At 44.0% G+C, this 19,871-nt stretch overlaps 1 protein-coding gene across 2 annotated transcripts; it reads right to left on the reverse strand.

The window, feature by feature from the left end:
* Window positions 1–19,500, reverse strand: jak2b (Janus kinase 2b). 2 transcript variants are annotated; one of them, XM_058069736.2, is made up of 24 exons: window positions 18,991–19,500; window positions 16,811–17,074; window positions 15,226–15,349; window positions 15,035–15,152; window positions 14,481–14,626; window positions 13,586–13,877; window positions 13,245–13,364; window positions 11,466–11,623; window positions 11,280–11,391; window positions 10,913–11,099; window positions 7,900–8,024; window positions 7,673–7,807; window positions 3,965–4,052; window positions 3,746–3,873; window positions 3,428–3,566; window positions 3,146–3,297; window positions 2,898–3,048; window positions 2,656–2,792; window positions 1,622–1,811; window positions 1,412–1,536; window positions 1,173–1,345; window positions 992–1,109; window positions 765–878; window positions 1–522 (listed from the first exon to the last, which is right to left on the reverse strand). In XM_058069736.2, the coding sequence occupies exons 2-24, from the start codon at window positions 17,058–17,060 to the stop codon at window positions 421–423; spliced, it is 3,384 nt and encodes a 1,127-aa protein (XP_057925719.2). In that variant the 5' UTR covers window positions 17,061–17,074; window positions 18,991–19,500; the 3' UTR covers window positions 1–420. The 2 variants fall into 2 exon arrangements, with proteins under 2 accessions (XP_057925719.2, XP_057925721.2); XM_058069738.2 differs by lacking the exons at window positions 13,586–13,877; window positions 14,481–14,626; window positions 15,035–15,152; ... (1 more) ...; window positions 16,811–17,074; window positions 18,991–19,500 and having other exon boundaries at window positions 13,256–13,364.
* Between the last annotated feature and the right edge of the window lie 371 nt (window positions 19,501–19,871).

Here is a 19,871-nt window from a genome sequence, read left to right on the forward strand (position 1 = left end):
TCAAAACAAAACCAATTTAAAGCAATAGAGGGTCTTTAATCTCCAGCTCTAGTATGTTAAAAAAAAACACAAATCTGGACATACTGTATGTACACAAATATATACTGTAGCTTTATATACACACACACACACACACACACACACAACACACACAGTGAAAAATACTTTTAGGAGAGGGGAGACACGTGATGGTGACGGCTAGCCCTGCTAGCTGTTCATGTGGAGAACACACCAACACACAATTCACTACTCGCAGTTGATAATACAGTTTTAAAATCTTCAACAAACAAAATAAAAGACCCCAGCATTTTGTCGTTTTGACACGGACATGTTGGGGGTCCACACAGCTGCTCTGCTGCACACAGTCAAGTTTAAGAGGGGACGGAGGGCGGCACTTAGGGTGTTTGTTCTCTCCTGTGTTTAAATGGAATCCCTGAGCAGGTCGATGCGCAGGGTCAGCTCGTTGAAAGACGGACGCAGGCCGGGGTCGTTGTCCCAGCACTCCTCCATGATCTCGTACATCTGGGCACCAAAGACAGAAAGATCAAAAACTGTTCCAGCGCTTTCTCTTGCGCACCGCTAGGGAAAAGCCCAAGTGTAGCACAAACATTTATGCAGCGGGTTTCTGAAAAAAAGATTTTTCACTAGCATTTTTGAAGTGATCCATTAAAAACAGCTCCTGGCAAATACAGGATCTTTGACTTGGGATTTCAGCAGTTGATCATCTAGCATTTTTGCAGCTCCACCAAAAAACACTTCCTTACCTCCGAGGGACAAGCGATGGGCTGCGGCAGCCTGCTGCCAGACTTGAGCAATTCGATGAGGTGGTAGACGATCAGCTGCCCCTGCTTGTCGTTGCCCATCATGGACATGAATATCTGTGGCGTGTCATTGTTATTACATTATTATTCAATGGCGTGATCGTCAGCTCCATTCCTACAAGTGCGGTCATGCGACGTATTGTCGCTATCAACGTGTGGCTTTAGCTCACCGCGGGGGGGCTGCAGTTCTTGCTGCTGTGGGTGAAGAGCTCGTAAAGCACTACGCCGAAGCTCCACATGTCCGAGGCCACCGAAAACCTGCTCTCCGTCAGCGACTCGGGAGCGTACCTGAAGCAAAGGAGCCAGTTTGTCAGGATGCGATGGATGTCAGCATGAGGGAGGTGGACTCACCAGAATATGGGGCTCTCTCCGGGATCTTTGACCATGTAGTACTCTTTGTCCTGAGGGAGGACTTTGGTCAGGCCAAAATCACCAATCTTCACCCTCAGCTCGCTTTCCACCAGGATGTTCCTGGTTGCCAGATCACGGTGAATGTAGCGCTTACTGGACAGGTACTCCATTCCCTATGCAGACAAAAACACAAGGTTGTGGCCACTACACCACACCAAGGCCAACGCAAAAACGCACACCTTGCAGATCTGAGAGGTGTAATGCATCAGCTTCTTGTGGTCGATCCTCTCCTTGTTCTTCATCAGGTAATCTCGCAGGCTTCCAAAGGGGAGGTACTCCATGATGAGACGCAGATTACGTCGGCCTGGGAGGAGGGAAAAACAAGACGGATGTAGACCACCTCCAGTTAGCAGCTTCAGCTCCCGACCGGCGGCCAAGTCAAAGCGTACCTGCGCTGTAGCAGACGCCTTTGTACTTGACGATGTTCTCGTGCTGCAGAGATTTCAGGATTTGGATCTCGCGCTCAAAGTCCCGAATGTGCTCGGCGGTGCTGTGCTGCAGCTTCTTCACGGCCACCACCTCGCCAGTGTTGTCCTGCAGCGGGTCGTAGCGGCACATCTCCACGCTGCCGAAGTTTCCCTGCGACAAAAACGGGATAAAAGCGGAATCACGTAGCTGGGTTAGCAAGGGCTGGATGCCGGGGACAGTTTTTTTTTTTTTTTTTTTGCATTTCCAATCTCAAAAGCTGTCAAATGTAGATTTCCCCAATTGGGGTGTTACCTACCCATAAAACACATGTTTTAAAAATGCCAGGGCTCTCAAACACGCGGCGCAGGGTGAATGAGGGCGGTGGAGTGTGGGGTCCCTAGACCAAACACTTCTTAGGGTAACTACTAGTACTACGGGGAATAATACACAACTACTTTAACTTTAGTAACACCCAACTTTAGTCACTTTTTACAAAGCGTGCTGCAGAGCATGCTGGGAGGCCGGAAGCACAAAAATATGCAATATACAACAGATGTCCGAGTCATCTTATTCTTTGGTATGAGGATGAAATCAAATGATTTCTTGCCCTATTTAGTGGAATTTTTTCATTTTAATTTAAGCATTAGAGTCTAAATGGATGAATGGACGGATGGATGGATGGAGTATTTGCATGCAGTTGTCACATTCGTCCTCTTGACAAAATGACTTAATTCCTCTTTAATGCATTTTGGACATACAATTTTGTGTATTGATGTTCCAATAGGTGACATGAGATTAAAAAAATACATTTGCACTTGGTTTGACTAATATTACAGTATAAAAAATATGAATACATTCATAAATAAATGAAAACATAAATACAGGGGACTTAAAGTGTAAAATAAAACGACTGAAAAAGAAGAACCCCTGGTGTAAAGGTAATTATTTACGTACGTAACGCAGCATAAGCTGATAAAAGTGATGAATAGCTTGGACATCTTGCGTCATACTTTACCTTCCCCAGCTGCTGTAAAAATATGAGGTGCCTCTCTTCAAACTGGGCGGGATCCCGACTCTCCAGGCCTCCCGCCACCCAGCCCAATCCTGCCGTCCGGTTGGGGAGGATGTCGCTGTCCACGATGAGCTCATAGTCTGACAGTAGAAGATTTGTTTACAGGTCAGGTGACGCAGACGGGCCCCTTTGGCCCCACCCGCTGTGACGTGACAGGTGTGTGCGGTCACACGGGGTGCACCAACCTGGCGTGAAGAGGCTGTTCAGGTCACGGATGACGGCGCGAAACGTGGGCCTGAACGTGGGCTCGTAGTCGGTGCAGCTGCTAATCAGATTGGCCAGCTCGGTCCACTTGGGTGCGGGAAGCTGATGCTGGTCCTCGTAGAAGAGGTTTTTCTACGAGGCACAAACCGAGGGTTGGCAGAGGGGTCATCTTAAGAGATTAAAAGCTCGCTGGCGGGCAGTTTTTCTTCAGGGTGGACGGATTCATCACCTTGGAGTCGTCCAGCGCCGCTAGCGGTCTCTCGCCGCCACTGCAGATCTCCCACAGTGTGATGCCAAAGCTCCACTTGTCCGCTGCCAGGCTCAGGTTGGCGGGGTCATCGATGCACTCGGGAGGCACCCACGGGATCCTCTCGATCAAAACTGAACATAAACAAGATCATTTTGAAGCAGAGCAACTTAAAAGGCACATGCATCATTGAGGGGTGCCCAATACCGCCCTCTTCTGGTAGACTGGGAGAATGATATGCTGCAGAAGGAGCATGGGACTTACCGTCTTTAGGCAGGACGGTGATGCTAATGCCGGGGTCACTCAGCTTGACAAAGGGAGGGTTCCCCGCCCGGCGGTCCTCCTCTCGGATGAGGAGCACGTTTTTTGCGCAGACGTTTCCGTGGACCAGGTGCTTCTCCTCCTACATGTTGGGGACACAGATTGACCTGCGTTGCCAGCTATCTAGACAATAATGGTGGTGTGTTGACTCGCTTTCAGACTGCTATACAAGCTGTACACTGACTACTCCAAAGCAACTCCAAGTTTACCTCCATGAAAATGCTGTATAAAAACTGTCATATAATATATAACGGGTCATACCAGGAAGTTCATGGCGCAGGCAAGCTGCTTGGCCACCTCCAGCTTCCAGAGGATATTCAATGCGTTCTTGTTCTTCTTCAAGTAGGTGTCCAAGGAGCCAAACTTCACAAACTCCTGCACCATGATGTCTGAGGGTGACAGGATGTGTTTAATGAGCGTGACAGCCACAGGGTCTAATAACAGCTTGGCAGACATAAAACATGATGCATGTTGACTCACTGTCCTCGCCGCAGACGCACACACCATAGTTGAGAAGCAGGTGCTTGTGGGACAACTGGCTCATCACGCTGGCCGCTTCAAAGAAGGACTGCAGTGGAGAAACACCAATAATAGTCAATAAAATCAATACAGCAGTCGTCCCTCGCTGCACCGGGGTTTGAACACTGCCTCCTCACTCTGTATCCGCTTTCATCAGTGATAACTGTTTCGTGCTTGGATCTCCGGCATCACTTCCTGTCCCCCACCCATCTATTCAGATGCCAGTAAGGTCCCCAGGGAACACATTTACGTCTGAAATGACTTATTTCCTCTTATTATGTCTGCTTTCTGTCCCCGTATAATGCCAATGGACTGTAATGTAATGTAATGCCAAAGAAGCAGTAATCGTACATAAGAAACATTTAACACGGCAGCAGGCTTGCACCACCATAGAACGACCACAAGGGAACGACTGTGTCATGGGCACCGATTCAGCAGGCAACAATCGCACGGTTAAAAAAACAAAGCTTCCCATTATGCAGAATCGACCTTTTGATGTTTCAGTGATAATGTGACCCTAGAGCCCGATGATGAGCACCAAACGTGAGAAAAATCGATGTATGCTTCACTTAAAGCCGGAAGTGCGGTTTCAGAGGTAGCCTGACAACCAGGCTAAAAAAAGGCCAGACCGTGACTCCCATGAATAATCTTAAATGATCATTCATTAGTGGTGAACACTTATTCATTTTATACTTGAACATGTATTTAGTAAGAGTGTGAAACATATCTATCTGGTGGACCTAACTAAGCGTAATAAGCCATTTAACTCCTGCTCGTGTGTGTGACCGTAAATGAGTTCCAGAGGAGACCTTAGTGGCAGTTAGAGTTTAGCTTTAGCTTGTCTGGGTTATGGCCCCAACAGTAGTCCCTGTTATTATTGCCATTAATTACCATGATCATGTTATCATTGGGGCTGCACGGAGGGCGTGTGGTTAGCGCACAAACCTCATAGCTAGGAGACTCGGGTTCGATTCCACCCTCAGCCATATCTGTGTGGAGTTTGCATGTTCTCCCCGTGCATGCGTGGGTTTTCTCCGGGTACTCCGGTTTCCTCCCACATTCCAAAAACATGTTAGGTGACGACTCCAAATTGTCCATAGGTATGAATGTGAGTGTGAATGGTTGTTTATCTATACAGTGCATCCGGAAAGTATTCACAGCGCTTCACTTTTTCTACATTTTGCCATGTTTCAGCCTCATTCCAAACTGTATTAATCTCTTACCTCAAAATTCTACACAAAATACTCCATTATGTGAAAAAAGGTTTTTTGACATGTTTTGAATTTATTAAAAATAGAAAACAAAAAAATCACATTTACATAAGTATTCACAGCCTTTGCCATGAAGCTCAAAATTGAGCTCAGGTGCATCTTTATTCCACTGATCATCCTTGAGATCTTTCTACAGCTTAATTGGAGTCCACCTGCAGTAAATTCAGTTGATTGGACATGATTTGGAAGTATAATAACTGTCTATATAAGGTCCCACAGTTGACTGTGCATGTCAGAGCACAAACACCAAGCATGAAGTCAAAAGAACTGTCTGTAGACCTGCGAGACAGGATTGTCTTGAGGCACAAATCTGGGGAAGGATACAGAAACATTTCTGCTGCTTTGAAGGTCCCAATGAGCACAGTGGCCTCCATTATTCGTAAATGGAAGACGTTTGGAACCACCAGGACTCTTCCTAGAGCTGGCCGGCCTTCTAAACTGAGCGATCGGGGAAGAAGGGCCTTAGTCAGGGAGGTGACCAAGGCCCCGATGGTCACTCTGTCAGAGCTCCAGCGTTCCTCTGTGGAGAGAGGAGAGCCTTCCAGAAGGACAACCATCTCTGCAGCAATCCACCAATCAGGCCTGTATGGTAGAGTGGCCAGACGAAAGCCACTCCTTAGTAAAAGGAACATGGCAGCCCGTCTGGAATTTGCCAAAAAGCACCTGAATGACTCTCAGACCATGAGAAACAAAATTCTCTGGTCTGATGAGACAAAGATTGAACTCTTTGGTGTGAATGCCAGGCGCCATGTTTGGAGGAAACCAGGCACTGCTCATCACCAGGCCAATACCATCCCTACAGTGAAGCATGGTGGTGGCAGCATCATGCTGTGGGGATGTTTTTCAGCAGCAGGAACTGGCAGACTAGTCAGGATAGAAAAAAAATGAATGCAGCAATATATAGAGATATCCTGGATGAAAACCTGCTCCAGAGCGCTCTTGACCTCAGTAGACTGGTCATGTACCTTGACCATATAGACAGGAGACATTAGCACACAGCCAAGATCTCAAAAGATTGGCTTCAGAACCACTCCGTGAATGTCATGGAGTGGCCCAGCCAGAGTCCAGACTTGAATCCGATCGAACATCTCTGGAGAGATCTGAAAATGGCTGTGCACAGACGTCTCCCATCCAACCTGATGGAGCTTGAGACTTATTGCAAAGAAGAATGGGCAAAACTGCCTAAAGATAGGTGTGCTAAACTTGTGGGATCATATTCAAAAAGACTTGAGGCTGTAATTGCTGCCAAAGGTGAATCAACAAAGTATTAAGCAAAGGCTGTGAATACTTATGTAAATGTGATTTTTTTGTTTTCTATTTTTAATAAATTCAAAACATGTCAAAAAAACCTTTTTTCACATTGTCATAATGGAGTATTTTGTGTAGAATTTTGAGGTAAGAGATTAATTTAATTCAGTTTGGAATGAGGCTGTAACATGACAAAATGTAGAAAAAGTGAAGCGCTGTGAATACTTTCCGGATGCACTGTATGTGCCCTGTGATTGGCTGGCCACCAGTCCAGGGTGTACCCCGCCTGTCGCCCGAAGACAGCTGGGATAGGCTCCAGCACTCCCGCGACCCTCGTGAGGATAAGCGGTAGAAAATGAATGAATGAATGAATGTTATTATTGTGCCTGTTGTCAGATCTTCACATCTTGTGGCCAATTCTTCTTCTGCCAATATTTTTTACGCTTTTGTCTTTTTTATTATTATGTTTACGACAGGTTTTTTATTTTATGTAATTTGTATTTTTTTTTTACATTTGTCATTTTTTAAATTCATTATTCATGACACTTTTAACTCTTTTTAACACAGTTCTGTTTATTTTACAATTTTTTTGCTTTTATTTAAATCATTTAAATGTTTTTGTTTTGGTTATTTTTATGCTTTTACTTAAGGCATTTTTATTTAAATTAATTAATTTATTTATTAGCACTTTTAAGTCACTTGCATTATTTATTGTAATGTTTTTTCTTACTTTTATTTGAGTTACACTTTTGTGTGTACACTGGTATGGAAGTTATTTTTTATGTGCGCCTCAATTACTCGCATTGTTTTTTCCACTATAGCTGGGGAAAAAATGTAAATGTATTATTTTTACACTTTTATTTACAGCTTTTATATTTCATGTAATTCCATTATTCAAGACACTTAAGATTTTTTAACAGTAATTTTTATTTTACTATTTTTATGCTTTTATTTAAGTCATTTGTATTTTCATTTATTTATTCATTAGCAGTTTTAAGTCATTTTCATTATTTATTGTAATATTTTTTTCTTACTTCTATTCAAATTAGACTTGTGTGTACACTGGTAAGGAAGTAATTTTTTATGTGCGTCTCAATTACTCGCGTTGTTTTTTCCACGATAGCTGAGGGAAAAATAAATGTAAAAAGACCTCAGAGTAATTCCTGTGGGCCTGGTCCAGGACTTTCATGACGACTTGGGTTTGGTGCACGAGGCCATAGTCTCCAAGCTCCTTGCGGACACCTTTGAAGATCTTGGTGAACGTCCCCCGTCCGAGACTCTCCATCTGAAGAAAGTGAAATGATTGCAGTTTAGTTACTGCAACTACTGCAAGTATTTGACGTGTTTTGTTATTGATTCTGAATGAGGCAAACATACAAACTCCAGATCCTCTTTCTTGATCTTGTGAAAGACCATCTGGCTGACGTTGTGTCGATGCAGGGGGGGTGAGGGAGGGACTTCGGAAGCCTTGTTTCTCCTACACACCAGCAGACAGGACTTCTCTAAACAAAACAATTTACTATTATTAGTAAAAATGAACTAAAATGCAACTGCATGGCACAAGAATACAGGGCAGTTGCGACTGCAGCATTCTACATTGGCCATTAGGTGTCAGTAATTGTTCAGTGATCACATGATCACCAGAAAAGGCATTGATTGCAGTTTTAAATGATCTAACAACAGGCAATAGTAACCTCTAGTGATGGTTACATGAGGTTTCGAACCATTTCAGTCAACTGGTTCGAGAATGGATTCATTTCTTGATGCTACATGTGCACACGAAACCACCTGCTGGCCTTGGATAGAATTACAGGCGGATGTATCTTCATGTGTGATGCATTGAATGCATGAATGCATTGAAGTGTTTTGGCTCTTGGAAATGATTATGTACTACAAAAAATTGTATAACCAAATGATTAATCTACAAAGTGTAAGATAAATTATACAGTATATATAAAATACTGAATGTTTTCTTGTCTATAAATGCCATGTATCATGTGATATGGCTAGCGTCATCATGGTTGTGTTGGTAATACTGTAATATACAGTAAAGTCTCGTTATATCGATTATAACGAATTACTACTTATTACGATACTATTTTCATTTCCCGGCAAATTTCTAGTCTTTTGTGATACAATTAGTTCCGTTAGTACGATACCCGGTTATTACGATAATCCGGTTACTACGATGCCCTTTTCATCTCCCGCCAGCCAATTTGGTCTGCTTATATCGATACAAAAGCAGCTTAAATCAATCTTTGCTTAAGGAGTTCAATACCAAAAAAGAACATGGCGAACGGCTGCTTCCAGTCAACTTTATTTTTCACACTTCCACCACCAGAGCGCAGCACACACACCGATTCCCGCACTTCCTGGTTCACAGGTCATGCTCAACCCGCCCCACATAGCTGGCCAAACACATGCCTGCAACAGAAGAACCAACTGACATAGCATACACACCTATTCCAACGAAGACACAAGCGTACAAATACATGTATTTAATTGTGTTGTATAAAGATATCTTTTTATCGCTTGCAATAATCACTGTTTTTCATATGTACATGCTGGCGCTCGTTGGTTCTTCTGTTGCAGGCATGTGTTTGGACAGCTATGTGGGGCAGGTTGAGCATGACCTGTGAACCAGGAAGTGCGGGAATCGGTGTGTGTGCTGCGCTCTGGTGGTGGAAGTGTGAAAAATAAAGTTGACTGGAAGCAGCCGTTCGCCATGTTCTTTTTTGGTATTGAAATCCTTAAGCAAAGATTGATTTAAGCTGCGCGACATTGTTCTATACTATAGAACAATGTCGAGTGCATTATTGCCCACTTTTAATGCAGTTCGGCGCAGGATCGGATATATGGATAGTCCGGTTATATCGGTATTTTTTCCGACTCCCGAGAATATCGATATAACGAGACTTTACTGTATTAATATTATAATGTAGTACTATTAACCTCACCATGGGCGGGTGAAGGTCCAGTTTCATCTTTATGTTCATGAAAGGCACGTTAATGCCTGAACATGGATGAGGTGTTATTATTGTACCCCAACTACTTGAAAACACAATAAGCACTTCACCTCTCAATAACAATGACAAACAGTGAATATACAGGTTTTGAAATGTAAACATACCAGCTCTTAATAGTGTTGATTTGGCTTACTGATCAAGTCAAAATGTTTCTACACAATTTCCTCTTTCTAGCTGGCTCCATATCTTCTCTCTCTGAACTCCAAACTAACGTAACCGTATAGTAACCAAACCATCCACAAACACTATCCACACGCTCAACTGACTGACACTCACCACAAAACCCCACATTTTAATGTTTAAGCCTGAGGGGTTTATATCGCTGAGTGACAGGCAAACATCGCGGCAAATTCGGAACCTTTTCCCAAAGCCGTCATGTGGTACAGCCGGGCAGCGAGGCTTTGGACGTCATCAATTCTGGCCCCTCCCCCCAATGACTCAAGCCTCGGTACACGCTTCGCGGAAGTGCCCACTCGATTACTTGACACACGCTTTGAAGCCCCGGCACCTCTTGTAACATCACTAGTAACCTCCATCCATCCATCTTCTGTTGCTTATACTCACTCGGGTGGCAGGGGTATGCTGGAGCCTACCTCAAGGGTGAGGTAGGCTCTCCATTAACATCTCCATGAACTGTACATGGAGGATTTTAAGCAACACTTTAGCATTTAGCTCAACTCTCAGTGGAAAAGAAGTTAACTACTGCATTACCAAATCAATAAGTGTTACAGTTCAAGAGGTGTGGTGTGCAGCATTGTCTCATGTTATAGCATCCTTGCCTGTCAATCAAGTGTAAAAAGAAGTTAAAAAGTTTCAGTTTTAACTTTGAGAACCAGCAATGATGCTGGAGCCTTACACACAACTTCCTGCTAATATGCCATCATGTAAGGGTTCACACTGTCATGTGTTAGTACAGCCCATTCCCACAACGCATGCATCAACACAGCTGACAGATTGTTTTTCTGATGATATTTCGTAATCCGCCTGTTGGTTTTGCCTGCGTCACGGTCAGTGATGTTGCGGCTACGACAAAACGTGTGACAGCGGCGCAAACATGGTGGAAAACTGTACGCCATTTATAGCGGCTTGGTTGATTTGACTTTGGTGAGCATGGCTTTAGTTTAGAGGAGCCGCGTAACGTGTCCACATGATAGGAAGACACACCCTCTAATGGCATCCCATGACTGATTCATGATTGTGCTGTATGATGATGAGGGTCTGATTCTATTATTTTGCACCTCTCAAATGGTCACCAGCTATAGATGTAAAAGCTGTAACTTTGATGATTTTATTTTCTCATGAATAGTCTTTTTGGGGGGGTTGTGGCTGTTTTTGTGCACGCTTAAGCCTGGGAGTGGGTTTACCTTTGGATTTGGGCGGACAGCACTTGCTGAATTGAAAGATGAAGCTGTCAGAGCGCACCGTTTCCTTCTGGTAGCAGCTGAGCAGATCCTTCAGGCTGCTGAAGTTCCTTTTGGTTCCGCTCAAGTTGAACTCCCCGCTGGCAGACCTGGTTATCTGACAGTGCTTGTATTCTACGGCGTCGTACACCTGAGGACAACACAGCGACGGATCGCTGGATGAAGCTAGCGGAGCACAGATTGTCTGGTTTTTCGTGCGTCAACAGCAAATGCCAGTGAAATGTTTTCACGATGAAGGTACTCATATGTCATGTTTTTAAAACCATTTTTTCCAGTCAGTATTGAGACACATTCCTATGCATGTGTGTACCTCAACGGGGAACGTCAGAAAGTACTTGTTGAAGTCCTTTGGGCTACATCTTAAAATGTACAGGCCACGCTTGTTTGCACATTTCTGAAGTCGGCTGATGGCAAACTCCATCCTGCAACAGGACAACATGAAAGCTCAACAGATGAGGTCTCGGCTCCTTTAAAGTCATTTCAGACTCAAACTCACGAGACAGGGCCGTGGCAATGGGAAGCGATGGCCTCCACCAGCCTAGGGGGCGCCACCTCTTTACAAAGGTAGTGGTGCGCATCTGTGGTGAGCCGATAGTGGCCGTCGATCAGCGACACGAAGGAGAGAGCTTCAGACAGACCAGGGAACTCCAACTCCTGAAAGACATGGAAAAGGCCGAACATATATACTGTCTTTTTCAGTCCACATCAAAAATCCTGCATACATTTTCCAGTTAGTGTACAATACGGCGTGCGTCTGTTGTGTTATTATCTCATTCAATCCCAGCCATTTTTCTAAAGATTTGAGATGATTTCGACTCATCTTTGAAGGCACACAAGGTTATATAAACATGGAACCTACCAAAAGAAAGATGAGACTCCCGTTTTTCGTCAGAAAAAAAAATTGTTTCTACCTATTTCCGTTCTTTAGTTGAACATAGGTACATAAGTTCCAGGGAAATATCAGTTCCCAACTAGAAAAAGGAGAAAACCAGCTTTTTGTGAAAAGATACATTTCAAGCATAACTTTGACACATTTTTTTACATCCAGCTATACCAGTGCCTCTCAATTATTTTCTGTCATGCCTCCACTAAAAAACAGAAATGAACTGTGTGGCACACATTAAAATGCCCCTACAACTGGTAACCTTCTGCCCACTGCACTCCCCCGAGCTCTCTCACTTCCTCCTTCCTGTCATGACTGATTTTCCCGTCCACATGACTACTGCTGAGCTATTACGAAATGCATTTCTGTGGCCTTTGTTGTTGTTGGCTTAAAATTGCTCCGTAGCGAAATCCATTAGTGGAGAGTTGTGTCATCTCCTCTTTTTGATGTCTAAAAATGTATAACTAAGTCTTTGGTATTAAATTAATTAATACATTGCGTGATTCCAACTGTGTTCTTTATGTCTTTTTAAGCACAAAAGCGTCTAACAAAGAGGCTGCACAACGACAACCGGAACAAGAAGTCAGCTACTATGTTGCCCGTCTGTGACATCATCACATTTTGATAGTTTTCCATCCATAAAACCGTTCCAAATGACAACAATGCAGATGATGCAAGTGTTCCCCGAGACATGATGTGATTGTGAGACGCCGCGTGGACACCTCCTTCCTATTTACCTTGAGTTATTTCAACTCAATGAGCCAAAAGTGAGCCACTGTTTCAAGTGCCAGCATTGAAAACTGAACAGCACTATTGAATTGAATTCCAACTCAATTAAACTGGGAACAGTCGCACCAAGAATCACATCTTCAATGAAAGTAAAAGTAAACTTAAATGCTCATTTGTCCATTTGTTGTTCATTGAGATGCCTTTGAAATTGTTTTCTGCATGGAAAACTATCAAAGTGCATTCTGTGCTAAGAATTTGGGCTTACTGGAATAGATTAACTGGTTTGACGTGATTTATCATGGGGAAAAATGATTCAGTTTGCGCCTGTTTTGGTTCAAACCAGACTTTCTGGAACAAATTAATGACACTAACCAAGGGTTCATTCATTAACAGTAAGGGTGTCAGCCGAGGGAACAAGACAAGACGAACGGAATACTTCATATCACTTGTATTTGAATATGTTTGGACTAATCAAGTCTACCACTAAGCAATGATCATTTAGAGAGGGAGCTGAAATGGTACTGCAATATCGAGAATGATGACTGTATACAATTAGCAACATAACCATACGCTGGATGTTGCGCTAAGCAGCGGGGTGACTTGGCGTTATTGTTTGATCTGGGCTACAACCAATACCCTTTTGTCCTAAAAAGCTGAAAGTACCAAGATCTTGCCATCTTGCTTGTTGATGGTGACCACACGGCTCTCGGACGTGGCCTCCTTGTTGGCTTGTTTGATTCCGATGTCGATAACTTCCTGAAAGTCACACAGCGTCTGCAGCTCCTGGAGAACAACATCAGCGTCAGGGAATGCCTGGGAATGCTTTCATTTATTCTGAAACTGCCTCGGCAAAGGTTTGCACTTTACACTTGGATTCTTTACATGTGGTTCCCCTCCTGCTTTGGAGATTTGGACCACACATATCTCAGCAGGAACACTTGCTGGAAGGCCGATATGGTCATATATACAGTAATGTGTGCAATGTGAGTGCGCGCTGCATCGACCTGGTCGGAATCTTTCAGTTTCTCCCGGCACCACTGGATGCCGGTGTCTGCCGCCACCAGGATGACGAGCTGCCCGTTGGACGCCTCTCGGACCTGGAAGGTCTCCGTGTAGAAGGCCTTCTCCAGGGACTCCATGCTGATGAGGTACTTGAGCTTGAGGTCACGAACCGTAGTGCGGCACTGACCGAACTGCTGGATGAAGCGCCTGAAGCGAAAGCGAATACGCTTGCGTGTCAGGAAGTTGCAGTCCTCGATCTGAGCTCGCATTTCCTTGGGCAAGAAGGACTTGTAGCTGGAGGGGAGAGCAGGATGGAAGTTAATGGACGTTTTGTCTCTGATAATATTACGAGATGTTTTGCTACTAAAATGACATTACTTCTGCTCATAATATTATGGTGCTATTCTCGGAAAGTAATGAGTCTCTCATTTTTCTCTTCATATTTAGACTTTATTCTTGTAAAATTAATACCGTTTTTTTTTGTTAAACAGATTTCTTGCTAAATTCTATTTTTAGTGCGGGCACCTGGACACCCCCAGGTATGGCCCCTTTATGAGTACCAAACGTGACAAAAATCTACCATCTCCCTCCCTTGTTTGCTCCACTTGTAAGAGAACAAACATCAAATACAAGCTGAAAAGGAACAAAAAAAACAGGCTTCACTACAAAGCTTAAAATAAAGCTTGAGACAAGGGAGTGAATACACCAACCTAGCATGATGTTGCTGTTGAAATGTGAGTGTAATGTTAGCACTGTAGCCCACAAAGAAAAGTATGATGATAACCATAGAAACGGGACTTATTCTGACATAAAGCATCTCGCAGCTTGTTATAATATGAAAACAATCCAAACCAGACACACAAATGTACTTAATTTCAAGCTTTGTGTCTGTGGTACCTTATGGCGTGGTAGATGTCCAGCGGCAGCATTTGTTTCTCCTTGGCGGTCCGAGTCATGTCCAGCACAGCCATGCCTAGGCACTCCTCCTGGATCTCATGGGAGTTGGAGATCTGGACCAAGCCACTGATAAAATCACTCCTCCACTGCGTGAAGAGAGGAGGGGGTCGTTTAGCACAGTGGAGACTTTCAACAATATTATCAGCGTTCCCAGACAAAGTTGAGGACACCAGACATGGTGTAATCTCGACTGCCAAACAACCACCGCCTGTGGCTGGTGGTCGGGTCCCCGACAGCTGGCTAATAGAAAAGTAAACAGCTTTGTTGAAGGACAAAAGCATGAAAAAGGGGCGGTACTTACCATGCAACTGATATGCCCTCCACTCAACAGTGCGAGCTGGCATTCCGACCAGAATTAAATACTACCCAAAAGTAAAGTCCAACCCATATGGGCCAAGACAGCGTGGCACTGACGTGCAGTGTTATATTGTTTTACAAAGTCATATGTCACAATCGGCCCCATACATCTTCGGGCTCTACAATGAGCTACTCACCTGAAAAAACAGGTACGTCATCACATTATCGTCGAGGACGGGACTTTCGGATCCCTTTGCGACCCCATATCGATACGCCCGGGATGCACCACCGCTGTACCAGCCAGGGTAGTAGTACCTGCGGTGAACGACAACGGTGTCAGACGCCGCATTTGAAGGAAAACGTTGGCTCAGACGGTGGCGCGGGCTACCTTATTCTGAAAAACACATCTTCTGAGGCGGCTTCGTCAAGGCGGAAAATGTGGTTGGGCGAGAACCACAAGCGGTCACGCTCCCTGAAGAGGCCAAAAAGGCTGAAGTACAGAGGCAATATACCTGAAGGAACAAACGCACATCATGTCAGACGCACAGGGTTCAATCCAAACCGCTTTCCTTCTTAATTAAAGTCCTGTGGTAAGATAGTGTGTCCCAAATTATCTCATGCAAATACTCATGGGGGGAGTTTAATTAGTTAAAACACAAAAAACAGAAAGTACATTGGAAGTGTTTATTTAGTGTTTATTTAGTGTTTATGTAGGCTATTTCAGAAAATTTAAGGCAATCGAGGGATGCTCTGTTCGATCCGGATCAGCCAATCAGCCAACGGCATATGCTGATAATGCCTTCCAATGCCGATCGCACAAACCCAACACCTGTGGGTTCGACTACGGCAGGCTGCGGTGCATGTAGTGTCCTGCTCAAATGTCTTGGTGGCGTCCCCCTGCCCTTTCCTTGCCACAAAACAAACATGTCTGCCATTGGTGACAGAGATGTAAAGTTTGCATCCTAAAACACATGGAGGGAGCATGTTAAAAAGTTTTAAATCAACACGGCATTGGAGAACTAACACTTGGCGGAGTATTGGTGAGTTTTCCCGGCTCACGGTGTGTCGCTGTGCAACGCTCGCTCATATGTGCGTGACAGTCAAAAGGTTCAGCAAATAACCCAAAAAATAATTGAATTCATCCGACAAGATGAACACATCTTAATCCGACAGAACACACCGGGTTCCCTCGACTGCTCACTCACTTGGGAGCACCGCTACCTGATACGTGCTACGTAGAAGGAACTATTTCACAGACTCAGTACTCACACCAAAAGCCACCTTAAAGGGATAGTTGGGTTTTTTTTGTATGAAACCCCCATAAGCTGTGAAGTTTGTCAACAGCGACTCAACAGTGGTGGGCAAAACCGTTAATTTCAGTGAACCGGATCATTCGGTATCCGTTCATTTTGGTCGTATCACATTTTTTATAAGTACAGAACTGTCCTAACTTTTCCCCCTTACACGACGCCCCTGGGCAACAGCACTCATGAATGAATTGAAATATTTACATTAAGCCATGTGACCGGTATCAGCTGATCTCGGTTAGGAATGATCGGTCTCGGAATCGGCAGCATAAATTCCAAGGCAACCAAAAGCGACATTTCAAAGAATATGCAAGACACACTGGTGAAGATAGATGCAACAACCGGCCAACAGCTGAGGGAATAGATATGTGTTTTTACTGTCAACACAGGTGAGCGAAAGGTCAATAAAGTTTGCTTAGAATGTCAGCTGTGTTTGTTCTGCCATCAAACACGCAACGTTGGATTACAGCAACATGCAGGCAAGGCAACACACCTTCCCCACTACGTCATGTCATAGAAGGATGAATGTATGGCGACCAGCGCCGTGTAAACACACTCATTCAAGACAAACAAGCCACTGATTCTCATCTTACTGCAACGAGGTTCCCCTGTGACCCCTTGATAACCTTATCTCAGATGGTCTGCCTTCCGCAGCACGGTACTCACTGCACGCTTTGGCGGCGGTGATGCACAGCTCCTCGGCCACATAATCGCCGGCTGGGTAGCCCAGGAATTTGCAGTCGGATGCTCCCTGGCTGCTGTGGTAGAAATGAAGCCTCAGAACGGTACCAGTCACGGCGGCAGCAACGGTGGAGCTCGTTGTGTCTGGGCATTCTCGATGGGCGTCCCCATTGTGGTGGTGCACCGCCGCGATGCATGTGCCCGTGGTCGCATCTGTGGCTTGCTGGGAGGCCATCTGCAACGTGCCGCCTTCAGAAAGAAAAAGTCCATCAAAACTTAAAGCAGATTTTTGTTGTTTTTTTTCTTGAAGTTTTTTTTGGGGGGAGGACTCTCACTCCAGAGGCAGAATATGCATCAGAAGTGAGGCAAGCTAGCATTCTCTCTCGGCGTCACCTGTTGTCAAGTGTGACAATTAGCAATGTTGACATAAGGAGTGGCTTCACTGGCGCATCAAGCCCTCATCATTATAAGGCTGAGGGTGAAAGATTTATCATTTTCACATTTCACTTGCATGTCAACTACGAATCTTGACGTCATGAGCACTAGTGAGGCCTTCACAGTCGTGTGTCATTAAAGCTAATTCCACTTTCTGGCATCTTTGTTTACACATTTTGCCTGGCTCTCATCTCACTGCTTCTATAGCGGCAGCTAGCGAGCTAGTTTTTTTTGTCCCACGGGCGAGCTACACGTGGTTATTATGTTCATGCTAACTGCTTTTTTTTAAAGTGTCATCTCATCTTGCTCTCTTATTATAATACTTCCAACAGGTTTTCTGTTCACGTTCCGCTGGTTGTTGAAAAAGGTTATGATGCTTTTTCCACTTTTCTGACCTTTACATGTAATTAGAATGTTGGATTCTAATGTTGTAATGAGGATTGCGCATTCGGAAGTGAGCCTTGAAAGAAGTTTGGGATGGCTCAAAACGCTCGGTTTAAAAGTCGTGGTAAAACTGTCCCTTTGTGATGTCACAGACATCCAGTCACAGATTTTGGGCGTGTGACCAATCACAGCGGAGGGGGCATGTCCGGAGGCGGGCCGTGGGTGGAATAAATTAAGACAGTTTTGGCAGGAAGCACAAATGGAATAGGTGCAGATTCTGAAAAATTCGAAAAGGTTTTCAGTGTGGGTTATTGTGTGTAGCTGCTTCATAGGAGGCAACAACTCAATACAAATGGACGAAATATGAGCATAATAATAATGAGGTTGGTTTGGTCGCATTAAACTTCTGTGCCACCACGGGTAACGTGTTTTTCACTAGTCTTTTCACAGACTTATACACAAGAAAAATACACACGGCCAACATCACTTTGCTAGAATTGGACGGAGAGACCCCTAGTAGGCATCTTTTTGCTATGGCTATCAACATAATGCCATGCATCTATAAACATAAGGTCACACATCACTCATAAGCAGGCAGAGTGTTTGATGTTGGAGATCAAGAAGGCTGGTTAAATGCATGCTTTTCCTCTGCTTCATGGAGACTTTCTCCAACAACAAGTAATGTTTTCATGAAACTTGAAACTAATTTTCCTCTACAGTTGAGAATGTAAAAAAATACCAAAATAGTCCTTGATGAATAGGCTAATTGTTGCAGCTCTAGTGAAATGTGTTGTGTAAATGTCATGCATAGGTTTCCCCCTATTAGATGATCATTTTCAGAACTGATTACTCAATGCTTGTGTTTTTTGTAAACTAGAACTCTCCTTAAAAGTGTTAAATCCAGGTCAGCGTAATTAAGACAAGACAGCAGTTATTCAACCCTTCAACAAGGGGCACGTTTGTAGCTTGCGTGCATTGCAATCCTTACTCACCGGAAGTTGAGTTTTTGTGCAGTTCAGCAAAACTAACCGCATTTCACAGTACAAAGGTTAATTGCTTCTTTGCAAAAAAAACTGGCGTGGTTTACAAGTGACATGCGCTTAAAATAGCGTCATAACACATTTACACATGACCCCTAATATGAATAAAGACATTAATAAGAATAGCAGGTCACAGTCAACAGGTAAGCAAGTAAACAGCCACAGAATGTTAACAGTAAGTAGCTGGACCAGAGGATTGCACGTAGGATAACCCCCTACTTGTGACATATACATAAAATCATGTTTTGTGTTCGGTGTATGTAATATCACATTGAAAGATGTAAAAAAAGTAATTTAGTTCCTTACTTTGGAAGGTGAGCAGCAGCAGCCAGCGGTTAGCTAGCTAAGCTAGCTGGCGGCTGCTAGCTTCCTAGGCCAGCAGTGCAGCCAGGACGGGCGACTTTGACACGACTCACTTCAAAAAGTTATATTAATAATTCCTCCGGTAGATGACACATTTCAGTCCAAATAACCACCATTTCGGTTCCAGGTGGCTGTCCCGCAACGGGAAGCCAAACACGGTCAGATCCCCATGATGTTTCGCTCCCCTTTCCGACGAGCAACTTTATCCACTCCTGTCTGTCTTATCTCCGCGACATGACTTTAAGCCTAAAAACAAAACGTCAACAATGCTCCCACAGCGGCGAGGTAAATTATCGACATGAGACGACCCACTTGCTCACAATGAAAATGGAAAGGAGAATGGAGCCATAACATCCGCTCATCATGTTGACAACTTATCCACTTGTTGGGCTTTGCTAGCTTGAAAGCTGCCGAAGTCTCAAGTCAACACCCGGCCTCTCCCACTGGCCTCATGATGCGTTCATGGCTGTAGGAAATATCAGAATCATACGCACGCCGAATTATAAAAGACAAGTGAGGCCAGGGGACCATTTTCGGTCTGCAGCCTTTTTTATTGGCTCTGAATACCTTCAAAATGAAATATGTGGGTACCCTAAGGTACTCCAGTGGGTATTTGAGATTTAAAAAAAATACAATCTATCTTCAGTGGGAACAATAAGTAGTTCATCCACCGCTGATGGTGGTATGTTTTGCCCTTACAAAAATATAAACAATACAGACCTATTATGTACTGTAACTTTTAATAAATACAATTTTCCTAATAAAAAACTCTGAAAACATACTGTGTCATTCATTCAAATAAACAAAGAATCTGAAAGATGCAC

This window comes from Doryrhamphus excisus, linkage group LG3 (genome assembly GCF_037039965.1).
Source record: "Doryrhamphus excisus strain RoL-2023G ecotype Guam linkage group LG3, RoL_Dexc_Guam_v1.1, whole genome shotgun sequence".
Lineage (NCBI taxonomy): Eukaryota > Metazoa > Chordata > Actinopteri > Syngnathiformes > Syngnathidae > Doryrhamphus > Doryrhamphus excisus.